Source organism: Vipera berus, assembly GCF_964194415.1.
Source record: "Vipera berus genome assembly, chromosome: 16".
In the NCBI taxonomy this organism is placed as follows: Eukaryota; Metazoa; Chordata; class Lepidosauria; order Squamata; family Viperidae; genus Vipera; species Vipera berus.
The window spans coordinates 4,447,975-4,473,602 of NC_138219.1; the positions used below are offsets into that span (position 1 = coordinate 4,447,975).

General features: G+C 44.2%; 1 protein-coding gene across 4 annotated transcripts in view; it reads right to left on the reverse strand.

Annotated features, from left to right (window-relative positions):
- Nucleotides 1-993: 993 nt before the first annotated feature.
- RASGRP2 (RAS guanyl releasing protein 2) overlaps nt 994-25,628 on the reverse strand; it is a 42,787-nt gene continuing 18,152 nt past the window's right edge. For 2 of the 4 annotated variants that reach the window (XM_081340217.1, XM_081340219.1), the window contains 15 exons: nt 25,025-25,087; nt 23,795-23,926; nt 22,837-22,987; nt 21,715-21,888; nt 17,543-17,659; nt 16,821-17,102; nt 15,263-15,340; nt 14,159-14,281; nt 13,186-13,301; nt 9,908-10,049; nt 8,707-8,743; nt 7,098-7,256; nt 6,746-6,826; nt 2,246-2,346; nt 994-1,252 (listed from right to left, as the gene is read on the reverse strand). In XM_081340217.1, the coding sequence (XP_081196343.1) occupies nt 2,288-2,346; nt 6,746-6,826; nt 7,098-7,256; nt 8,707-8,743; nt 9,908-10,049; nt 13,186-13,301; nt 14,159-14,281; nt 15,263-15,340; nt 16,821-17,102; nt 17,543-17,659; nt 21,715-21,888; nt 22,837-22,987; nt 23,795-23,926; nt 25,025-25,087 (1,714 nt within the window). In that variant the 3' untranslated portion in view covers nt 994-1,252; nt 2,246-2,287. The other 2 variants (XM_081340218.1, XM_081340220.1) reach the window with 2 other exon arrangements.

Below are 25,628 nucleotides of genomic sequence, written 5' to 3' on the forward strand. Positions count from 1 at the left end.
ACTTAGACGAGGGGCTGAGGACCACATTTGGAGATGCGTTCACACAACACATGATTGCACTCACACGTTAAGCTTGGTTGGAGTGGGTTATTTTTTCCCTGGCACAACTTTTTTTAGGGTTACTTTACAGGCAGTTCAAAAATATACAGGTTAGTTCAGGAACTGGATTAAAAGTCTCATATGAAGGTGACTTTGGGATTTGAATGACATACAACAGCAGGTGTCTAGGGAATTCTGGGAGTTAAAGTCCGCCTCTCTTAGGAGTTGCCAAAGTTGAGAAACACTGTTCTAAATCAAGGAGGGTGTTTTGAGTAAAACATTTTCAGATGCCTGGACTTCAATTCCCAAAAATCTCCACCCTGGCAATGCTGGCTGGGGAATTCTGGGAATTAAAGTCCGCCCATCTTAAAAATTGCTAAGGTTGAGAAATGCTGATATTAATTGGTGTAATCTTGCTCCACATAGGGAGTCTGTGATTCCCAAATTCCTTGACCCAGTTACAGGGTCTGTGTGCTATGGAGACTGAAGTCAGCTAGCGACTGGCTAAGTTTATAGTGGGAGTTTTATAATTCCTAAATTAATTTTTCATATTTATTACAGGATGGGGAATGGGAGTTTAAATTGTGAGATTGTGCTGGCAGAATCACTGGTAAAGATTTGTCTGGGTTAGCCTAATCCAATTTTCTGACCCTGAGAACAACCAGAGACATTTTTAAAACACTGTGGAACAAAAACAGAATTTTCAGACTCATTTTTCAGCAATCAAGGGCTCCAGCTTCATGACTAGATGGGGGCAATCCTTTCCCTAATTCAGCCTTTCTTTTGCAAAATATGTTACTTGCAGTGGTTTCTGCACTTATCCTTTCTTACTGTATGAATCGATGATGCCTAAAGCATTTTTATTTTCCTTTCAGGAGTGAAAACCTTTTGCCAAAAAAAAAACCCTACAAAAATGGGGAACCACAAAGCAGAAAATTTAAGGAGGAACAGAGGTATGGAGCAGGTGTCAAATTTATTCTAATTATCATTACATCTTTGAATCCAGTTCTTGATACAAATATACACACGTTTCTAAAAGGCTTTGGGGTGGGGCAGAAACATCTCCTGATTACCCTTGCCAAAGTGCTTTCAAAATGGAGAGGCCCCATTCCCCAAAGCACACGCCCCACTTCATTTGGGGAAGAGGGGGACGCAGAAGAGCCGAGGATTCACTGGCAGACCGGCTGGGGTCGCTGAGAAGGACGAGGTGTTTCTGTGAAGACAAACCACGAGAAGTTAAGCTGAAAGTACGAGATTCAGTATCTCCAGTTACAGGTAGTCCTCGACTTACAACCACAGTTGGGCCCCCAACTCCCGTGGCTAAGCAATGCAGTCTTTAAGTAAGTCATGTCCAATTTTACAACATTTTTGCCACAGCTGTTCAGCGAATCCAGCTTCCCCCATTGACTTCCTTGTTGGAAGCTGGCTGGGAATTTTGCAAATGGTGATCAGGAAACACCAGAATGCTGCAATCCTCATAAATACGTGTCAGTTGTCGAGGGCCCCGTGGCCATGTGGCCAGGTTTGCTTAAGGACCACATAATTCATTTAACAACATGGCGATTTGCTCGACAATTCAAGCAGAAAGGCCATAGAGAGTTGAATACTTCTCACTTAACCACATTCTTAGTGACAAACATTTCAGTCCCCGACATGATTCTGAGGACTACCTGAAGTACTGGTAGCAGTACAGGTAGTCCTCGACTTAAGACCACAATTGAGTCCAATATTTCTGTTGGCAAGTGAGAGATTTTTTGAGTTTTGCCCTATTTTATGACCTTTCTTGCCCCAGTTGTTAAGTGAATCACTAAAGCTGTTGAGTTAATAACTCAGTTGTTAAGTGAATCTGGCTTCCCCATTGACCTTGCTTGTCAGAAGGTTGCAAACGGGGACCACATGACCCCGGGACACTGCAGCCGTCATAAATAGGAATCAGTTGTCAAATTTTGATCACTTGACCATGGGCATGCTGCAACAGTCGTAAGTGTGAGAAATGGTCAAAAGTCACTTTTTTAGTGCTTCGAATGGTCACTAAATGAATTGTTGTAAGTAATGTAATGTCTTAAGAATGTAGCAGGCATGGAAAATAGCCTTGAACGACTACAAGTAATGGTCAGCAAAGGGTTTTGAGCCAGGCCAAGAAATAAGTTGAGAAAATGACTCCGACAGAAGAGGGGGGAACCCAGGAATTGCTTGCAATCCTTACCTCATGCTTGGATTCCAGGCCCTTTGCTGACCTGATCCGGTCTCATAGCTTCTCATCAAAAACCCCATCTTCCACAGCCTGTACGTCTTCCTCCTGGATTTCTGGGGGGGGAAAAACAGCCCTAAGGATAAGTCAAATGCAAACTGGAAGACACTTTTGTTCCCTTTCCATCCCCTACCCACACCCCGCCAAACACACCAGCAGCATTCACATGACACATGGTTGCTAGTTATAATCTGTTTTTTGGCCTCAAATGAAACCAAACTGGCCAAGCTGCAGAACAATGAACCAAGGCTAACTCTAACCATTTGCTATGCAAATGCCTCAGCTAATTTTTATTTGATTGACTGTGTTGGGAGAATGTTCCCTCTGGCTTGATCTGGAGATGAGGTAAGCATGGCCTGGGATGGTAATTGGCGCCACAATCCACCTATGAGAATTCCCCCCGATTCTCTTCTCTCACTTGCAAACAGAAGCAACCTCACTGGGCTGAATGAGAAGGCGGAGGGCAGGCTTTCTCAACCTTGGCAACTTTAAGATGACTGGACTTCAACTCCCAGAATTCCCCACAGAGCATGGGAGTTGAAGTCCATGCATCTCAAAGCATGTTGGCTGGAGAATTCTGGGAGTTGGCATCTACTCATTTTAAAATATGCTTAGTGGGGAATTGGAGTTGAAGTCCATCCATCTTAAAATACAGGTAGTCCTCGACTAAAGACCACAATTCCAGCCAACAATTCTATTGCTAAATGAGTTTTGCCCCATTTTACAACCTTTCCACAGTTATTAAGCGAATCACTGCAGTTCTTCAATTAGTAACACAGTTGTTAAGTGAATCTGGCTTCCCCATTGATTTTGCTTTTCAGAAGGTCGCAAAAGGGGATCACCGAGACACTGCAACCGTCATAAATATGAGTCAGTTGCCGAGCGTCTGAATTTTGGATCACATGCCCATGGAGATGCTGCAACAGTTGTAAGTGTAAAAAACGATCATAAGTAACTTTTTTGAGTGCTGTTGTAATTTTGAATGGTCACTAAATGAACTGTTGTAAGTTGAGGACTCCTTGTATCCTTGTTGGGGAATTCTGGGAGTTGAAGTCCACACATCTGAAAGTTTCCAAGGTTGAGAAACACAGATGTAGGGAAATACAAAGCAAAGCTGGAGACCTTCTCTGCCCCATCTTTCTTTCAACAGCAGGGGGAGCTGTTTTACTACAATTCAAATATCAACAATATTGCTAGTTGCCTGAAAATTCTGCTTCTTTACTAGCTGGGCTGGCATAACTGTTCATGGTTAGTTTTATCTGGGTTAGTGACACAACGGCTTGGTGCCTTGTAGGAGCCCACCCTTTTTGGTTATGTATTGATTTGATTTTTATGGCTGCCCATTTGTCAAGCAATAGTAATCACAATAGACATAAGCAACTTCAACTTTACAAACACAGATATTTTAAAGTCTTTTTTTTCTCCGTTTGTGGCTTTGGGATCCAACTACCAATTTGCACTAGAAAAATAGATATAAGTGAGAATTACAGAGTGATCGCAACAGTACTAACAATTGTTCTTTTAGTCTTGAGAGTTATAGTATTAGTGTAAATGAATGTTTTTTTTTATTCTGCTCTTTGACTCTTTCGTTCTAATCAAATTGTCAAGTTGATTGTAATGTTGTATTGCTCAACGGCCAAAATAAATAGTTTGATTTGATTTGATTCAGTTGCCGTTATCTGAATCCTGAACTAATCCATTTGTCTGTGTTTTTGTTCAATACACCGAAAGACATATTAACCAAGCATAGATGAGTTTGCACAACTTTCTAAAACTCATACACACAACAGGTGAGTGTGCAAACATCACTGGATTCAAAGTAGCCAAGCGTGAACGTGCTGCAATGTAGACTACTAAATCCTCAGCTGACTTGGTTGTGTGAACTCAAAAAATGAGTGAATAGCATAATCATCATCATCATCATCATCATCATCATCATCTATTGTACGAACTGCTTGTTGCGCAAAACTGCAGATACAGATAGTCCTTGACCTACGACCACAATTGACCCCCAAATTTCTTTTGCTAAGACAGTTGTTAAGTGAGTTTTGCCCCCTTTTACGACCTTTCTTGCCCCAGTTGTTAAGTGAATCACTGCAGTTGTTAAGTTAGGAACACGGTTGTTCAGTGAATCTGGCTTCCCCATTGACTTTGCTCATTAGAAGGTCGCAAAAGGGGGTCCCGTGACCCCGGACACTGCAACTTTCATAAGTACAAGTCAGTTGCCAAGCCTCTGAATTTTGATCACATGACCATTGGGCTGCTGCAACGGTTGTAAGTGTGAAAAATGGTCATAAATCACTTTTTTTCAGTGTAAACAGTCACTAAATGAACTGTTGTAAGTCAAAGACTACCTGTATGTTGTGGCCACAGTGAAGAACACAGGGTCTCTCGTTACAAATCAAGATTTCATTTTTTCCCACTGCCAGTTCCTACCCATCACTTTGTCTACAGCAGTGTTAATCAACTTCAGGAACTTGAAAAACTTTAAAACTCCATACTAGCTGGGGAATTCTGGGAGTTGAAGTCCATACCTGTTAAAGGTCCTGAGGTTGAGAAACACTGGTCTATAGGAAACAGCTGTCAGGAAACGTGGTGGTATTGTTATCAAGGAAGGAAGTCAATTTGACTGACAGGGCGAGGCCATGACCGCACAGCAATGTCGAAAACCGCTTGTGGTCTCCCTTTGTTCAAAGGACAAGTGTTAAAAAATAAAAAGGGGGTCTGCCCCAGGGTAGAAACCGGAAAAGGTGGTGTTCCATACCAAGAGCAAACAGGCAAGTCCAAAATTGCAAAGAAGGAGACGGTCATCAGTTGTGGAAAATGTAAAATAATCCAGGGAAGCTGTAAATTAGAGGTGGGCAGCAATTTTATCCAGCCCGGGAGGAGAGAGCAATTTTCTCTCTAGTGCTCCATTTCAATGTGCTTCATTCCTTATTAAGGTCACCGGCCTCTTCGTTCTGGCTGGAATTTTATCTGCTCAGCTCAAGTATGACAAACAAGAAATGTCATGTGTGCAAAATTGCCAATTTTTGCTTCTGATGCTTTCTCTACTCCTGGCGTCCAGTTCATACAACTCTTGATCTCAGGAAAAGAATGAGAATTCTGCATAATTTGCAGAAGTGGGCGAAAAGAAAGATGGCGGGGGTGTTATTTTCACACAGGGCAAAGCTTGGTGCCTTGAAACCTCCACCGGTTGTTTTGTTGCTTTGAGAGATGTGCAAGTGTCACCGGTTTGTTTGAAGTTGAGCATGTGGTGTGAATCCAGAATATGGGCTTAAACAACAGACTAACTCAGGAAGGAAGGATGATTAAGCTTGGGACATTGTGCAAATGTAGAGTGGAAACTTACCAAGGAGAGATTCGATCTAGAATTAAGGAGACATTTTCTGACAGTGAGAACAACCAGTAGAATAGCTTGCCTTCAGAAGTTGTTGATACTCCTTACTGGAGGTTTTTAAGAAGAGACTGAATAGCTTTATGTCCGGAATGGTAAAGGGTCTCCTGCTTGAGCAGAGGGTTAGACTAGAAGACCTCCAAGGTCCCTTTCAACTCTGTTATTCTGTTGTTATTCTGTTATTCAGTCAACCTGTTAGGCAGGTTGTGTGAACATAACCAGCAATACCTTGAGATTTTGTGAGCAACCCAGTATTATTACACGGTAACCCAACATCTCTCTCTCTCCAGAGTTTTCAAAAATGATCTAGTAGTTCTTAAGAGGTGGCTGGGCCTTGCTGACTTCAGCTAATCTCAAACAGCCCAGAATGGTGAGACCTGGGAGTTGAATGATGAGACCTGGTTAATGTCTGGATGGGAGACCACCAGGAAATCTGAGGGCTGGGAAATCAAAAAGACATCTCAAAAGCAGCAAGGCCACTTGTCTATCACTGCCAAAACAAAAAGTTGAATTAAATTCAGCTGAATCCCAGCGGGTCCTAACTCAGCTTTTTGAGTTTTCAGACACCTTTTTCAGACAAACTCAACATCTGTCTGAGATGTGATAAGTTTCCCTATCACACTGAGCAGCGGTTTCGACTAGAAGACTTCCAAGGTCTCTTCCAGCGCTGTTATTCTCTTAAAGCAGAAGTCCCCAGCCTTTTGGGCAACAGGGACCGCTTCCGTGGAGAAAGGTTTTTCCACGGACCGGAGGGTGCGTGGTTTTGTGTGCTGCCTGCATCCCGCAGATGAGCGGTTTGTTTGTGCAGCCTGGTTTCTGGCATGCCGTGGGGAGTTAGGGACCCCTGTCATAGAGGCATATCAATAATGGCACTAACTCCCACCAGCTTGCATAGATTGGGGAAGTATATGGGTGATTAGGAAGGAGGATTATCCATGTTAATTAGCTCTTAATTTGGCATGGAATTTTGTGGCTTTAAAATAGGGTGCAGCTGCTCTCATGACCCCTGAGGAATCCCCTGTGCACTCCTTTGCAGAGGCAACCTGATCATATCATACCTATGGGGTCCTTGGTGCTCTCTGAGCTTGGTGGTTTTCTTGCAGACGTTTCATGAGCCAAACTAGGTAACATCATCAGTGCTAGAAGGGATGAGAATTGGAGGAGGAGGAGGAGGAGGAAATGGACTGTGGGGTCCCTGGTGCTCTCTGAGCTTGGCTGTTTTCTTGCAGACGTTTCACGACCCAACTAGGTAACATCATCAGTGCTAGAAGTTTGCTCGTTCTAGCACTGATGCTATCACTTAGTTGGGTAATGAAATGTCTGCAAGAAAACCACCCAGCTCACAGACTACCGAGGACCCTTTATTTCGACCCTGAGCCACAAACAGCCTCTTCTGTTGGCCCCTCATACCTGTATGTCGCAGGGATGTCCGGCCAGGACGAGGCAGCGAGAAACTAAAGGACCGGGCTGGCAGGGATACTGATCCATCGAGGCTGACGCTTTTGGCACGTTTGCGGCACTCAACCGAAAGCAGGTCCCGGCAGTGTTTATGGCAATTCACCCCACAGGCTGAGAGGAAGGAAAGAAAAGAGTTGAAGAGAACCAACATCAAACCTACAGCCCAGCAACTTCAACCCTGGAGAACTCCAGATGGATAGGCCTCAGCTTCCAGAATTCTTGGCAATGGGCATGGTGCCTGGGGAATTCTGGGAATTGAGGGCCGTGAATATACAAGTCGTTCTCGATTTACAGCCACAGTTGAGCCCAAATTTCTGCTGCTAAATCATATAGTTATTACGTGTTAACCATTTGCCCTGTGTTACGTCCTTCCTTGCCGCAGTCGTGACGTGAATCCCTGCAATTGTTAAGTCAATAACACGGTTGTTAAGTGAATCTAGCTTTTCCATTGACTTCACCCGTCAAAAGGTCACAAAAGTTAATCACATGATTCCAGGACACTGCAACCTTCATTAATACAAGTCAGTTGCCAAGAGTCTGAATTTTGATCACGTGACCATGGAGATGCTGCAGTGGTTGTAAGTGTGAAAAATGGTCATAGGTCTGATGGCCAATTACGGCTCTTTTAGGCTCGTGCCTCAGCATGCATATTTTCCAATGAGACAAACTGAGACAGGAAGTTCCTTTTATTACAATTTATCAGAATATTCAGACAGAAGGGATTCCTCTCATTCCAAGAGAGAACCCCGATTTTTAGCTTACAACACCTTTTGTAGTTGGTATAACAAAGAAACATCCAAGAGGAAAGTTGATTGGACAGGATAAAAGTAACCTCCCCTTTGCATAGCAAATCAATTACATGTGGTCAAGCATGTTACACATTTGCATCCCATAATGTCACACATGTTCATTAAAATGAGGTCTGACCTCAGAAGGGGCATAAATTGTAAGGAAAAGGGCTGTTTAGAGTTCACTAAAGAGATAAACCAGACCCCAATTTGTACTAACAAACTTTTTCTTATCTTCAGGTAATCTTCAGCCTGTTTATCTCTTCAATTTAGGAATGTTAAAAGCCATTCCTAGATTCCTGTCTGTATTGTACCTGAACAGAGAAAATAATCTGAAGAATTTTATCTTTCCAGTTTAGGAATGTTAAAAGCTATCTAACCAATCCATACAACTATCCTATATTCCAATCTGTAATGAACCAACATTATTTTAAAAGAGAGAAAATACATCAAATTAAAATACAAAATAACTGTGTTAGTTAACAAATGACAAAAATCCATGTCATTTGTCCCTCGTCACTTTTTTCAATGCCGTTGTAACTTCAAACGGTCACTAAACAAAATGTTGTAAGTTGAGGACTAACTGTACAGTGCAAAATTGCAGAATTGCTTCAATCCTGAGACAGTTGGCATATAAATTTAATAACTAAAGCCAATTTCAACTCCCGGAATTCTTAGCAATGGCCATGTTAGCTAGCTAGGAATTCTGGGAATTGAAATCCACACAGTTCAAAGACGTAAGCAACGTTATCCAGAGAATTGCTGTTAAATACCTCGACATTTTAGTCCTTGCTTGTAGAGGCCAATAATCTGGAAAGAGAAAGAGAGGGATTAGTTCTGGTTGCAACAAATTGTGGACTTTTTTTTTTAAATGGTACAGGAGCTCGGCTTCAAATGCAGAAAAATCAATCTTCCTAAATATTTGCATACTGAGTCAAAGTCCCTTATTCATTCTCTAATGCAGAGTTTCTCAGCTGTGGTAATGTTAAGACGTGTGGACTTCAACTTCCAGAATTCCCCAGAGTTGAAGTTCATACATCTTAAAGTTGCCAAGGTTGCTTTGATATTACTGAAGCTCAATTAAATGTCCCTTAGTGACTGATTAAAACTTTGCCATCTCAGAGTTTGGCTGAAGCAAATCTATTGGGGAACATCCTTGGTCCACTTTACCTTGCTAGACAAGTTCTCTTCCATCCTTAAAAAAACCCAATTAATTAAGATTTGGTCTTTCTTTGCCAACTTTCTCTGCGTTGGGCCTTGATAAAATTTTGATTGAACTTAACCAGAGGATTTGGGATTTAGAGAGCTCCTAATAATTGCTTCAGGATTTTCTTGCCATTTTAAAAACATATCTTATTATATTGATGATATTGTTGGTAAATAAACTTGGATTGATTGGTTAACCATAACCAGAATCAGCTGTGCTGGGAAGAGGCAGCTGACCAGTTTTAAACCCAAGTCTTAAACTTATATCTTGATTAAATATTCTTGGAGCCTAATGACAGCAATCAAAACTACCTTGAGATGAGTTAACTCTCAGCAACTGATAGACCTGTCTGTATAATTTTCGTGGCAGCCATCACAAAATCAGGGAGTTGAAAGGGACCCCAAAGATGAACTAGTCCACTTCAGACCTGGCCACTTTAACAAAGGTGGACTTCAACGCCCAGAATTCCCCAGATAGCATACTTTAAGATAGGTGGACTTCAGTTCCCAGAATTCCCCAGCCAGTCACGCTTGAAGATAGGTAGACTTCAACTCCCAAAAAGCTTGCTGGGTGAATTCTGGGAGTTGATGTCCACCCATCTTAAATCTTGTCTAGTTGGGAACCGCTGCTTTAAAGCACAAAAAGAGGAAATGCTGGCCGGAGAATTCTGGGAGTCGCCAAGTTAGAGAAAGCCTGATGGGCTTCGGTGCTCCAGTCTAGCCTGCGCCAGGCACTGCTGCGATCACGAGTGAAGGAAACCAGCTCACCAGTCCCTTGCAGTGACGGCAAGCAACTGGGCGCAGGAAGGTGGTCTCGTTGAAGCTGTGGATGAAGCCCATCTTCCCATTCAGCTGCAAGCTGGACTTCATGAAGTAGGACACCATCTCCTCGCGACTGATGCAACCATCTCTGTTGGGCAGGGAAGGCCAGGGTAGATCATTTGGGGGGGGGAAACCACACACCTCCCAAAGAGTCCCAAATAGGGGCCCCTAGCTGTGATGGACTACAACTCCCAACATTCCCAAACATGGGTGCCGCAGGCCAATGTCTCTGGAGGAAACTCTGTTGCCAAAGGTTGTCCCAGGATACGACTACCTTTGAAGGACAGCCGTTGAAAACCCAAGACTTTGTTTAGTCACTAATCATTACAAGAATTCATTTTAAAACCCATTTTTTATCCCCAAAGACACCCCCCACCCCCCCACCCCCCGATCGAAGCTTTGTGAGAACCCCTGCCTCCAGGTGTGCCTTCAAAAAGACACAACATGCAAGGAAAGATGGAGGAGGAGGGAAGAGGAAAACAATAGAATCTCCATATTCAGCAGGAGTGTATTTATTTATTTATTTATTTGTTTGTTTGTTTTTATAGACCGCCCTTCTCCCGAGGGACTCGGGGCGGTGTACAGAGGAAGGAAGGTATACAGATTGAACAGTAAAAAACAATAGTAAAAAACAAACTGGGACCCCAATTAAAGCTATCATGCCAGGCCGGACTGCTGGAACAGGAAGGTTTTTAAGTCGCGCCGGAAGGTACGGAGGTCGGGGGCCATCCGGATTTCGGTTGGCAAGCAGTTCCAGAGGGCTGGCGCACCCACTGAGAATGCCCTCCCCCTGGGGGCCACCAGCCGACATTCCTTGAGCGGTGGCACCCTGAGGAGGCCCTCTCTGTGGGAGCGCACAGGACGGTGGGGTGCTGACATTGGCAGAAGGTGCTCCCGTAGGTAGTCCAGACCCATGCCATGTAGGGCTTTGTATGTCATTGTTAGCACCTTGAACTTCACACGGAAGTTCTTAGGAATATCCTATAATAAATAATCGGCAGCTTTTTACCATCCTGCTGATATGACCACGCTGTTTCTCCGGGTGATCCTCTACAGCTAGTCCTCGACCTACGACCACAATTCAGCCCAAAATTTCTACTGCTAAGCATGAGAGCTGTTAAGTGAGCACTGACCCATTTTGACCTTCCTTTGCCACAGTTGTTAAGGGAATCCCTGCAGCTGCTAAGCTAGCAACACGGTTGGTAAAAGTGAATCTAGCTTCCCCATTGATTTTGCATGTCAGAATGCCACAGGAGGTGATCATGTGACCCTGGGAAACCGCAACCATCATAAATACGAGTCAGTTGCCAAGCCTGAATTTTGTTCCTGTAACCATGGAGATGCTGTAACGGTTGTAAGTCTGAAAAACAGCCACTTTTTTCCAGTCATGTTGTAACTTTGAATGGTCACTAAATGAACCGCTGTAAGTGAAGGACTACCTGCATTCTATGTTCTATGCTACCTATACCGTATAGACGTTCAGCCATCGTATCTCCAGCCAGCCATGCCTCTTTCCTGCCACCCATCACTTTATCCCATCACTGCAACATCCTGTTAACGTACGACAGGCATGACCGACTTCCCATTCTGCCCTTCTCCCACTATCCTTCCTCGGGATGCTGTGTGAGGTTTTTGTTTTTTGTTCTTTTCCTGTTTTTTATCTTTTTGGGTAGTTTGCAGGCAGGCCTTTTTTAAAAAAAAAGCATTTTTTTTTCATGTAGAAACCGCAGGGCAAACAAAGGCGTGCCTGTCGACAAATATTTTTAGCAGATGAAAGCAAGGTCAGGCAAAGGAAAGAAAAAACACCCGGGGGGGGGGCTGTTGAAGAATCTTGCACAGCTCTAAAGTGTGCACATCTTTTGGAAAACCAGTGTACATTTTAGTCCTGAGATGGAGACTTTTCTGAAGGGGCTACAGCTCACTGGATTTTTGCATGAAAAAAAAAAAGAATTCCCCCCCCCCAAAATACATTGCTTTACAACCTCCTCTCTTCCCATCACAGCTTGTGGGGGGGGGGGATTTTTTTTCATGCAAAATCCAGTGGGCCACAAGCCTCTTTTAGAAAAGCCTCCATCTCAGGATTAAAATCTGTGCTGGAGAACAGAAAACTATCCTCACGTTCCTCTGGACAGTAGAGTCTCCATATTCAGCAGCAGTATATCTTAGGAGTATCCTACGATAAATATCAGGGCATAACATTTGCCCTTTTTACGGTACAAGTCGAGAAAAAGGGAGTCCTGAACCCCAGTAACCATACAGGTAGTGAATTGATGTTGTCAAGAGCCCCACCTATATTTCCCCCCCCCCTTTTTTTTCCCCACACCATTTGAGCTTAGGGGAACGTTCCTCCAGGAAACCCACAAAGACCGACTGAGAGAATGAGAGGGCATGGTAGCCCAACCAGAGCTGAAGAGCACCAAATAAGGAGCGATGCGGCTGTTTGAGAAGCAAAACTGCCTTGCAGAAGTTCCCACTTCGTCTCCCAGTTAGAGATCCGCAGCCGAATTCAAAGGGGGAGCCGGCTCAGCGCCTGGGTTCGCTCCCAAGGGATAGAGAGCATTGCCAGGACATATTTTGGCTCCGGCATCCAGGCCTTTAAACAGGACACAACATTCATCCCTGCCTTCCCCCCCCCCTTTCTCCTTTGCTCAGATACACAGCAAATCTCTGGGGCAGGTTTAATACTTTGTTTGCCGACGCAGAAAAAAAGGCTTTTGAAATGCTCCTAGTTCAAAGCCAAAGGTGCTAAATGCAATGAATCAAATTAGGAGCATTTTAAAACCTCTTAAATTCACCTTTTGTGGGATCAAACTAGGAGCATTTTAAAATGTCTTAAATGCGCCCTTTTTTGGAATTGATCTTGGAGCAATTTAAAACTCTTCACTTTTTTTGAATCAAACTAGGAGCATTTTAATATATCTTAAATGCACCTTTCTTTGGAATCAAACTTGGAGCATTTTAAAACCCTCTTTTTCTGCCTCTTCCCCCCCCCCCTTCTAACTAAGCATCACCACATTTATTATTGTGGCAGAGGTTTGCGGATAAACATGCCGTTTATCAGTAGCAATCAGTGATAAATCTCAGTTATCCACCTGGTGCATCTGATAAAATGAACATGGGCTGACTGGGTTAAATATAGGTTAAATACTGTAATAAGTATTAAAAACTATTCTTATTCAAGCAAGAATGCTTCCCATATCTACAACACATTATGCAGCACTTACTGATTCTCATCCAGGTCTCCAAATTTGCAGAGATACGGAAAATTATTCCGAATAGTCTGGAATTCTTCTTGGGAAATATTTCCGTCTCCGTCCACATCAAAATTCCGGAAAACAGACTAAAAGAAAAGAAGGATTTGGGGTGAAGCCAGAAAGCTATAGCTTGGGGTTTCCAAACTTGGCCATTTTAATACTTGTGGACTAATACAGGGGTCCCCAACCCCTGGGCCACGGCCCACTATATGCATCCAGCGTGCGCGCTCAGTCCCATTCATGTGAGCGGCGACTTTTTGGCACTTGCAGCCCCACTTGCGTGAGCCGTGGTTGTTGGCCCCACCCAAATGAACCTGGGGAGGGGGTGAACCTCTTCTCCAAAGGACCAAAAGGCAAGATAAGAAGCAGCGGGTGGAAACTAATCAAGGAGAGAAGCAACCTGGAACTAAAGAGAAATTTCCTGACAATGAAAGCAAGTGGAAGGGCTTGCCTCCAGAAGTTCTGGGTGCTCTAAGACTGGAGGTTTTTAAGAGGAGGGGGTTGGACTAGAAGACCTCCAAGGTCCCTTCCAACTCTGTTATTCTGTTATCTGTTAAGATAAATATCAGCACCTTCTATAGTGGCTCTTAGACTTAAGCATCATGGCTTCTTTCCATTTCTCCTGCTTCCCTATGACTGAATACTCAAAATTGGAGTGGTCCTATCGGTGGAATTCTAGGACTCAGCATCTTCATATATGCAAGGTATCCAGCTGGGGAAGGCTGAGCTGTGCAGAACTATTTAAAATAGAATGATCCAGCAGACAATTATTCTGCAGAACTGACTCATATTTTCCAAGAATTTTACCGACGTGCTAATGGGCCGGGAAGATCTTGAATGAATTATGCATGAAATACATCTCCTGATAGCACCACACACACACACACACACACACACACACACACACACACACACCAACCACTCCGTATTCCAGGTATCCTACCTCCACCATCTTCTCAATGTGTTTGCGCACAATTGCTTGGTCTGGCTTCGGTTTGGGCACCGAGGCCCACTCCTCGATCATCACAGGCTGGGGCGGGGGGCTAGAGAATGTGGGACTGGAAGGCTGGAGCAGAGAAGAGGAAGAAAATGTCAAAATTGAACAGAGACAACATGAAGTGACTCAAAGCAAATGCAGGTAGTCCTCGACTTACAGCCGCAATTGAGCCCAGCATTTCTGTTAAGTGTAACATTTGTTAAGTGAGTTTTGCCCCCTTTTACAATCTTTCTTGCCACAGTTTTAAGTGAATCATTGCAGTTGTTAAGTTAGTAACACGGTTGTTAAGTGAATCTGGCTTCCCCATTGACTTTGCTTGTGAGAAGGTCGCAAAAGGGGATCACAGGACCATCGGGATGCTGCAGTGGTCCTAAGTGTGAAAAACGGTTATAAGTCACCCACTTTCTCCTCATACAGGTAGGCCTTGACTTACAACCATTCATTTAGTGACTGTTCGGACTTAACACTAAAAAAAACCTGACTTATAACCGGTCCTTTCACATAACAACCATCGAATTGTGATCCAAATTCACGTCCTTGGCAACTAACATGCATTTACAAAGGTTGCAATGTCTCGGGCTCACATGATAGTCATTTGCAACCTTCCCAGGGGGTAAAGTCAATAGGGGAAGCCAGATTTGCTTAACCACCATGTGATTCACTTAACAACTGCAATGACTTGCTTAAGAACCATGGCCAAAAGGGCCATAAAATCGTGCACAACTCACTTAAAAACAGAAACCAGAAATTCTGACCGCAGTTGGGGTTGTGGCTTGAGGATTTCCTATATACTGTATATATTCTTATTGTTGTTGTTGTTGTTAGTTGCGAAGTCGTGTCCGACCCATCGCGACCCTATGGACAACGTTCCTCCAGGCCTTCCTGTCCTCTACCATCTTCTGGAGTCCATTTAAGCTCATATTCTTATTACATTGATGCTATTCCTCCATTCCCTCCCCCTCCAGAGATGCTTCGCTTTTGTGTTGGGACTCCTCTGATCTGGTGTGAACTGAAGGCCCCCATCCTGGTTTACAAGACACCCGCGCATACCGTAGACTTGTTTCGGGGTTCACGTTGCAAAGAGAGTTGATAAATCTCCTCTTCTGTTTGGTATTGATCCAGAGAGACCTACCAGAAAGACAATCGATCAATCAATTAAATCCTCACTATGGTCACAAACCAACATAGAAACACAATGAAGTCAGAATCGGGAGCCATCCACAGATTCCTTCCTACTCCCTTCTCTCCAAAAGTGAGTATTTTTCAAATTATATTACCGGTAGTCCTCGGCTTGTGACCACAATTGAGCTCGGAATGACTGTTGCCTAGAGAGACAGTTGTTAAATGAGTTTTGCCCCATTTTATGACCTTCCTTGCCCCAGTTGATAAGTGAATCACTGCAGTTATTAAGTTAGTAACACGGTTGTTAAGTGAATCTGGCTTCCCCATTGACTTGGCTTGTCAGGAGGTTGCAAAAGGTGATTACACAACCCCAAGACTCTGCAACCGTCATAAAGATGAGTCAGTTGCCCAGCGTCTGAATTTTAATCACATGACCATGGGGATAATGCAAAGGTCGTAACTACGAAAAATGGTCATGTCACTTTTTTCAATGCTGTTGTTACTTTGAATGGTCACTGAATGAAGTGTTGTCAGCTAAGGACTAGCTGTATAAGAGCTAATTTTTTTACTAGTTATTCATTTATTAAGTTTGTTTTGCTCATCCCAAGGTGACTGTAGGTGGCTCGCAATACTAAATTTGTAATTTTTATAAAAATTACAATGTGAAAAAGGGTGAAACAACGCAAAAACATGTATACAGATATTCCTCAGCTTACGACCGCAGTTGAGCCCAAAATTTCTTTGAGACATTTAAGTGAGAGTTGCCCCATTTTGTGACTTTTCTTGCCATAGTTGTGAAGTGAATCACTGCAGTTGATAAATTAGTAGCCAGGTTGTTAAGTGAATCTGGCTTCCCCATTGACTTTGCTTTTCAGAAGGTCGCAAAAGGGGACCACGTGACCTTGGGACACTGCAACGGTCAGAAGTATGAACCAGTTGCCAAGCATCTGAATTTTGATCGTGTGACCCTAAGGCAGGGGTGTCAAACTCAATTTCATTGAGGGCCGCATCAGCATTGCAGTTGCCCTCAGGGGGCTGGGTGGGCGTGGCCTACTGGGTGGGCGTGGCTAGAGTGTGTATGGCCTACTGGGTGGGCGTGGCCAGCTCTACATCGTTCGCCTCAAGGGTGCCTATGGGGGCCTGGGCAGGAGTGGGACAGATCTGAGGGTCTCTGGCAGAAGGAGGGTCTCTGGGCCAGGGCCAAGGCAGTGGGGGCCGTTCCCTCACTCTTTCCAGGATGGCTACGCGGGCCGCATGAAACCACTTCACGGGCCGGATCTGGCCCCCGGGCCTTGTGTTTGACATGTCTGCCCTAAGGGATACTGCAAAGGTCGTAAATGTGGAAAAAATAGTCGTCAGTCGTTTTTTTTCAGTGCCGTTGTAACTTTGAATTTTCAGTAAACGAACTGTTGTAAGTCGAGGACTACCTGCAGAAAAAGAATATATATACTAAGAGCTCCAGGAGGGTCTGGCTGGAGGATCTTACCATGAGCAGGTTGAGAAGGTCAGGGTTGGCCTCAAAAGGCGGGCGGATGCTTTGAACCATGGCCAGGTCGCTGAGGATGCTAAACAGCTGCTGCATCTTATTGCCGTTCAGGCGGGAGTGCGCCCGGTCCAGCCAGTCAGGAAGAGCCACGTGGACAGCCACCAGGTCCTTGAGGTGGACTCCTAAGATGGGGAACTTGAACCCCACGCACTCTGCAAAACACCGCCGGTAGCGGCTATAATTCCCTGCCGAGGACAGCAACTCCAGCAGCGACTCCCAGACCTGCAACAGAGTCGGGCAAGGGGAAAGTTGGTCTCTGCTAACGAAGCTTTAAGGAGGGCGTTGCCCATGAGGACTACTCACTTGATTCTATTTGTGGGGGGGGAACTCAGAACGGCTGGGGGAAAAGCATGGCCTTGGATTGGAAACCATAAGGCATGAAACACCGCAGCAGGTCCTTTTTTGTTCATTTATTTTTTTTTCCATCCTATTAATTATAATAAATAGAATCCCACAAATAGAATCCAGTGACTAGTCCACTATTTTCGTTGGGAGGGTTTTTTTCCCCTTGGATCCAGAAACAGACCCCTGTGTGGCCCAGGCACTCCTGACACCCCCAGCCAGCCCTCGGTCTTCCCGTCTAGGTCCTCTTTGTTGGTCTCAGCATCCGTTGGAGCAACCTGGTTCTCCCCTTCCCCCTATGCACACCTTTGTTCCTTTACCTTTGTGGTCTCTGGACACACAAAGCTATGCGTCTCCTTGAGGCGAGAGATGGAACTGTGGCCCAGCCCGCCGATCACGGCCATCAGGGTGTTGAAATTTTGCAGATGGAGAAGTCTCTGCAAAGTGGAGGGGGGGGGAAGAAGGGGGCAAGAGATTGTGTGTGTGGTGGTGGTGGGGAGGCAGGGGGAAGAGATGCAATCAGTGGCAGTCCATCACACAACCACACCCTCCTACGGCCTTCCCCTCAGCTCCTGTTCTGGGTTTGGGAGGTAAACTGAGGTCAGTGCTGGCTCTGAAATTGAGCTCTCGGAGGAAATACAGGTAGTCCTCACCTTATGACCACAGTTGAGCCCAAAATTTCTGTTGCTGAGCGAGACAGTGGTTAAGTGAATTTTAGACCTTCCTTGCCACAGTTGTTAGGTAAAGCACTGCAGTTGTTAAGTTAGCAACACGGTTGTTAAGTGAATCCCGCTTCCCCATTGACTTTGCTTGTCAGAAGGTCACAAAAAGTGATCATATGATCCCGGGACATAAATGAGTCAGTTGCCAAGTGTCTCCAGTTGGATCATGTGACCATGAGGATGCTGCAACGGTCGTAAGTGTGAAAAAGGATTTAAGTCACTTTTTTCAGTGCCGTTGTACCTTCGGACAGTCACTAAATGAGTGGTTGTAAGTTGAGGACTACACATACTGGATTTTTTTTAAAAAAAATAAATCTACACTCATAGAAGCAAATGTTTATTAACTCCTTAAAGCACCCTCCCTTTTCTTTTGCTGTTCAAGGAAAATCATTTTGGCAAAAAGGGATGTTGTAAACGTCACACGCTCGTAGAGATGAACCAAATGCACTGGGTTTTCTTAAATGCACCAGTGTATCTTGCTGAGAACTGGAGAGCCTTTGTACAAAATAATAGAGCTTGCAGCACTGTTCAACAAGTTCTGAGTTATTCTGGGCAGTCAGAATAGGTCTAAAGACCATATTTGCATTGCTTCTCAACCATAGCTACTTTAGGACAGGTGGACCAACTCCCAGGAGACTTGAAGTCCACCAATCTTAAAATAGTTAAGGTTGAGAAACACTGGGTCAGAAAGAGCCATTCTGTCTGTCTATCTATCTTTCTTGTCTGTCTATCAATCTTGTCTGTCCGTCTGTCTGTCCTTCCTATCTATCTATCTATCTATCTATCTATCTATCTATCTATCTATCTATCTATCTATCTATCTATCTATCTATCTATCTATCTATCCTCTCTATTTATTATATCTGTCTGTTTCTCTGTCTCTCTGTCTGTCTATCTACTGGTGCCTACCGGTACCTACCAGTGCCTGCCTGCTTGCCCATCCATCCATCCATCCATCCATCCATCCATCCATCCATCCATCCTATCTAATCTATCTACACACATTCACACATCCCCTTGTATGCCACCCTTTTTCCTGATCTTAAAAAAATAGACAATGCAGTGTTTCTCCAGGTTAGCAACACTAAACTGAGTCTTCGGAGAAGGGCGGGATATAAATGGAATTAAAATAAAATAAATAAATAAAATAAACTACGTCGACTTCAATTCCCAGAATTCCCCAGCCAGCATTCTGGGAGTTGAAGTCCACCGGCTGAGGCTGAAAAACACCAGGCCAGAAAGAGTGAGAGTGATTTGGGGATTAGGAAAGAGAGAAGCAGAGAAGGAGATGTCAGTGCTAAAATTATAACAAACTTGGAAAGCAAATACTTTAATTTATGTTTGCCAGGAAAAATGAAAGAAGGGCTTGCAAGCTTGCAACAACAGATCCTGCTGGGTTCAGAAGCAGGGGTGAGCAACCATAATCAACACACAGACACAGACGTACACACCCCAGACCATATATGGTCCCCAGCCTATTTTTGCAGCAAACTATGCTACCAAATGTTGTTAGCAAAGAGAAGAGACTATTAGTTAACTCCATGCCAAGCTGGGGTTGTGTGTGTGTTTGTACGTTTGTGTGTGTGTGTAAAAGATGATGTCAAGTTAACTAATTATTCCTTTAAAACTAATGATTCCCTTAAAATTATTAATGTTAAAATTATTCCTTTCAAACATCTTGAAATGGGATTGGCAACTGGGCTATCCTGACTGCATTTCTTGAGAATCTAGTAAAAATAACAACAACAACAACACAGAGTCCCTAGCTAAAGATAAATGCTCCCCCCCCCCTTTCTTCTTTAAAGGAGCTAGAGGAACACAGCCCAAAATATGAAATCTGGTCACTTGTTCCTGGTCACTTAATTTAGTGATTTGGTATTTATTGGTTTATACTATTTATATTCCAGCTGGTGCCTTCTCAGATGACAAGCAAATTTCTTACCCCTGCCAAAATCCTGGTGCCAATCCTGTTTTTATCAAGAACTCGAAGGACAAAGGACACAGGCTGTAGCCCTGTGAGTCTGCTTCATACAACATGCTAAGATCATGGAAGAGGATCATGGTACACATCCAAACTTATTTCAGCCTGATCAAAAATCTTGTGTGGACCCAAACCGGTTTCTACCTCAGCTCAGGACCTTCTGTTAAAAAGGACCCACAGATGAGACATTGTTCAAAAAAAGATGTTGTTTGCTATTTTTTGTAAGTAATTCCTTCTGAACGTGCTGGATTACCAGCTCCATCATTCCCAGCCAACCCAGTCCAAGAGAGGAATTCTAGGCTTTGCAATCCAACAGACATCCTGAACTAGTGGAACAGCTTGCCTTCAGAAATTATGGGTGCTCCATCACTGGAGGTTTTTAAGAAGAGACTGGGCAGCCATTTTGTCTGAAATGGTAAAGGGTTTCCTGCTTGAGCAGGGGGCTCGACTAGAAGACCTCCAAGGTTGCTACCAGCTCTATTCTGATTGATTGATTGATTGATTGAACATAAGTCTGGAGGTGGCTGGAATGCAACTTGGTGGCAGAGAACAGTGTTTCTCATCCTCAGCAACTTTAAGATAGGTTTGTGGACTTCAACTCCCAGAATTCCCCGCTGAAAAAAGTGTCTTATGACCATTGGGCTTTGCACTTGGATCCCCACGATCACTTTATCAAAATTCATGTGCTTGGCAACCAGCAGGTGTTTAAACCATCGCAGCGTCCCAGGGTCACGTGGTCACCATTTGCAACTTTCCCAGCCAGCTTCCAACAAGCAAAAGTCAATGGGGAAAGCCAGATTCGCTTAATAACCGTGTCGTTCATTTAACAACTGCAGTGATTTGCTTAACAATTATGACAAGAAAGGTCATGAAAGCGGCTGCAGCTTACTCGATTGCCTTGTTCAGCAACAGAAATTTTGGCTCCACTGTGGTCTTTTTTAAAACTCTACATTTTTCTTTAAACCAATACATCGTTTTCTCTACACAGATACTCTCAAATACATTTTCAATAACATTTTGCAGAAGCGAAGTACAAAAAAGCTACTCTTTGACCAAAGTGGGAGGGAAGAGGGAGGAGCACATTATTAGAGAAGTATTTGAAAATTTTCTAAATAAAATTCAACTGTTTGTAGATGAGCGGTGCTCCAAGAACGATTAAAAAAAAAAACTTCTCAAACTACTTTAGAGAAGAAAACGTGTGTAAAAAGTTACCAAACTGCCTAGGCATCTTCCATAAGCAGCTGAAAATGCAGAGGAGTCCACTGCAATTCTGAAATGTGAACCTGATGCCAATTCTTATTATTTATTTTATTGGATTTATATACCGCCCTTTCCCAAAGGACTCAGGGCGGTTTACAGGGTATTTAAAACAAGGAATACAAAAGTTAAAAAACAATTAAAAAGATTAAATCAATCCCTGAACGAAAGTAAAAACCCCAATTAAAACTAAAATTCTCAGCCTGGGCCAGAGAGCTCGAAGAGCCAGGTCTTCAGGTCCCGGCGAAATGAACGAAGGTCGGGGGCAGTCCTAAGCTCCACGGGCAGCTGGTTCCAAAGGGCAGGCGCGCCCACTGAGAAGGCCCTCCCCCTGGGTATTATGATGGTTTAAATATAAATCTCTCAATACAACGGAAAGAAGAGCTTCAGGAAAATCTGCAACTTTGAAAAAGGCAGGCTTGGGACTTTTTCTATCAACTGTGGCCTCAAAGCGAGCGCTCCCTCTGTCCATCCGTGCCAACAAAGGAAAAAGATGGTGGCAGAAATGGCGTTGCAGGCTTGGCAAACTCACCTGGGCCACCATGACGAAGCGGGTGATGACTTGGGCCCGCTGCTGAGCAGTGGGCTTGCTAAGCACCATCAGCTGAATCCACTGGGAGACGCTGTTGAAGAGCGTGATGAACCTCTCCAGGACCGGGTTGTCCACTGTGCATCCGTGCATCACAAAACTGTGATAATCCTGGAACTGGGAAAAGGTCTCACATAGCAACAGAATTTTTTTTTAACATTTTATTAAGTACAAAAGTTTAAAAACATTGAACGTAGTGTATCATCTTTCACATATATCTTTGTCTGATCATTCCATATTGGTAACATTGCATGTGGTACATTAGAAAGTAACTATTACAGTACATATTTATATACTGCTATACATTCCCAAAGGGACGCGGTGGCTCAGTGGGTTAGGACGCTGAGCTTGTCGATCAGAAGGTCAGCAGTTTGGCGGGTCGAATCCCGAGTGCCGCATAACAGAGTGAGCGCCTGTTACTCGTCCCAGCTTCTGCCAACCTAGCAGTTTGAAAGCACGTAAAAATGCAAAAAATAGGGACCACCACGGTGGGAAGGTAACAGCGTTCCGTGCACCTTTGGTGTCTAGTCATGCCGGCCACATGACCACAGAGACGTCCTCGGACAAGCGCTGGCTCTGCGGCTTTGAAACGGAGATGAGCACCGGCTCCTAGAGTCGGAAGCAACTAGCACGCATGTGCGGGGGAACCTTTACCTTTATACATTCCCAATTAACCTTTTCCTATTTATATCCATTCTATCGACTTCCTTCTTTTTCCCCTCCATTTATAAAATTTATTCCCTACTGTGTAATATTCTGTTTCATCCTGATCTTTTAGTTCTTTTGTCATTATAAGATTTCCCTTATTAGCGCATCTCCGCCAGGAGCCTCATCTACTTTCCAGTTTTGAGGAAGCAAAATTCTTGCTGCCGTTATGACATGTATGATTAACATAGCAACAGAAATTTTGAGCTCAACTGTTAGTCATAAGTCAAAGGACTACCTGTCCTTTCGGAGGCCACCAGTCTATCTGGCCTTAAGGTAGAACTGGGACCTCAATCAGAGCCTTTCTGGCTAGGGATGATGGCAGCTGAAGTCCTCCTCTCCCACCATCCAGGCACTCACCAGGATTTTGCTGAAGGAGCGGTATTCGAGGTGGGTGAGATGTTCTGCCAGCTCTCCTGACTCCAGGTGGTCAAAAAGCAGTGACATCTTGCGCTTCTTTTGTGCAATGGGGTGACGTTGTGTCACTTGTCTCTTCCACTTGTAAGTCGGGCTGGATGGAGGAATCCCCCCAAAACAAAACCACCCTGAATTCAACAACTCAAAAAGGAAAAAAAAATAAACTGAAATAGTCATCAAGAACATCAACGATATTAGTTGACCTGAAGCACCCCTCACTTTAACGTCTGCTAGAGTCCAAGCCAACTCTAGATTTTTGCCCAACCTGCTTAACTTGGTTACTAAATTAACCTATTTCCCGAGTTTGTACAATGGCCCGAATCGTCAACTCTCTCACTGGAATGGGTTTCCCCCAACACACCCATCTTCCCCTTGTTCGCTGCTCTATTCATACCTTTTTTTTCTTTTTTGGTAATCATATTGATATGTTGTGTTCTTTTTTAATTGTTTATTACAGGAGTCTCCGAATCCGTCAACTTTTAAGACTTGTGGACTTCAACTCCCAGAATTCCTCAGCCAGCATGCTGGGAATTGAAGTCCACAAGTCTTAAAAGTCGCCAAGTTTGGAGAGCCCTGGTTTATTGTATCATTCTGTTATCTTAACTTCTGTTCACACCCTTTTCATTTCTTCCCTTTTATTGTAGTAGAGATGCCTCGCGGCGAGATAGGTGGCAAGTTAATTTAACAAATAAATAAATAAATACACAGCCACTCGAGCTCCAACAGACCATCCAATTTCTTGCGCAACGGATCACATTTGCTTGTGGCACGGATGCAGCTGCTGGATCTGGAAGTGGCTCAGAACCCTCCAGCCAAAAGTAACCCTAAGTGAAACCGGAAGTGCTGTGGGGAGGATCAGAAGAGTTATGGACACTCAAGTCCGGTCCTGCCCTTTACCTACACGCTCTCGATATCAATCAGGTTGCTGTGTCGACGGTTTCCTTCCCGACCAAGAAGTTCCTTCAGCTCCTTGATCTGCTCAGCCAGTTCTGGGTTCAGGTCAAACTCTGCAGGGAAGGCTGAGACCCAGTACCTGTCAGGACGAATAGGCAGGACTTAGTACCCCAGAGTGAGGTTCTTCTAGGAAAACGGATTTCTCTCCTCACCCAAGAACACATCCCGGATCTTCAGATGAGTGGGGATTGTCTTCTCTCAAACATCTCAGGCGTTGGCCAAGTGCTGCCTTGTCTCTAAGCTTATATTTTTTCCACGTACAAAGCCCAACATGGCACACCCTCCAGGATTAGAACGTAGAATAATAAAATTGGAAGGGATCTTGGAGATCTCCTAGTATCCAAGCAGGGAAACTCTCTATCATTCCAGGCAGATGGCTGTCCAGTCTTTTCTTGAAAACCTCCAGTAATGGAGCACCCATAACTTCTGGAGGCAAGCCGTTCCACTGATTAATTGTTCTGTCAGGAATTTTCTCCTTAGTTCTAGGTTGCTTCTCTCCTTGATAAGTTGCCACTTTACCTCTTTTCCTGCCCTCAGGTCCTTTAGAGACTAGGTTGACTCCCTCTTCTCTGTGACAGCCTCTCAAATATTGGAATGCTGCTATTATGTCACCCCTCGTCCTTCTCTTCATTGAACTAGACATACCCAGTTCCTGCAACCATTCTTCGTATGTTTTAGCCTCCAGCCCCTTAATCATCTTCGTTGCTCTTCTCTGCACTCTTTCTACGGTCTCGACATCTTTCTTAAACTGTTGACCCCTCTCCTGAGTTAACCCCATCCAGACAATCTTCCTGGAACAACAGTTGGTGGTGCCTTAATTCCATAAGAAAACGGGCAGCTGAGGACAAAAAGGGGTTTCTTTCCACTATGGGGCTAACACTCTAGAACAGAGGTCTCCAAACTTGTCAACTTTTAAGACTTGCGGACTTCAACTCCCAGCATGGCTGGCTGGGGAATTCTGGGAGTTGAAGTCCACAAGTCTTACAAGATGCCGAGTTTGGAGACCCCTGTTCTAGAGCAACTTCCCCCAAGAAGCTAAATCGTCCCCCTTGCGAACAGATGAACGGGTCAGCAGCCAAAAAACAGCACTCCCATCAAAGCTGTACACAGAGCTGACCTGGTTGCCTGCATCCTGCTTCTCGACAGAACTTATGTTCAAGCATTGCCAGCCACTCACCTGACTAGATGGCAAGTTTTAACCTGCAAGGAGCTGTTTTCTGATCCGCGAGACTCTTGATAAGTTCAGGATAGAATTAAGGAGCAAATAAAAGAGGTAATAGGCGTAGGTATTTCTCTGCGTTAACTTACAGGTACAAATAGTTCTTTTTTAAAAAAATTTTAATTCCATTTATATCCCGCCCTTCTCCGAAGACTCAGGGCGGCTTACAAGCTTAGCAGTAGCCTTCATTCTATGTCTATGCCTGCTTGTTAGGGCTTTCACACACACACCCCAGCGGCATTATTACAAAGTCAGCTTAATTGCCCCCAACAATCTGGGTCCTCATTTTACCTACCTGGGAAGGATGGAAGGCTGAGTCAACCTTGAGCCTGGTTCATTTAGTAAATTCATTTAGTTCGAAGTTAACAATGTGACTGGAAAAAGTGACTTTCCCACGCTTACCACCATTGCCGCATCCTCACGGCCACCTGATCAAAATTCAGATGCCTGGCAACTGACTCATATTTAGGACGGCTGCAGGTGATGTGATCCCCTTTTCTGACCTTCTGACAAGCCAAATCGATGGGGAAGCCAGAGTCATAACTGCAACGATTCACTGAAC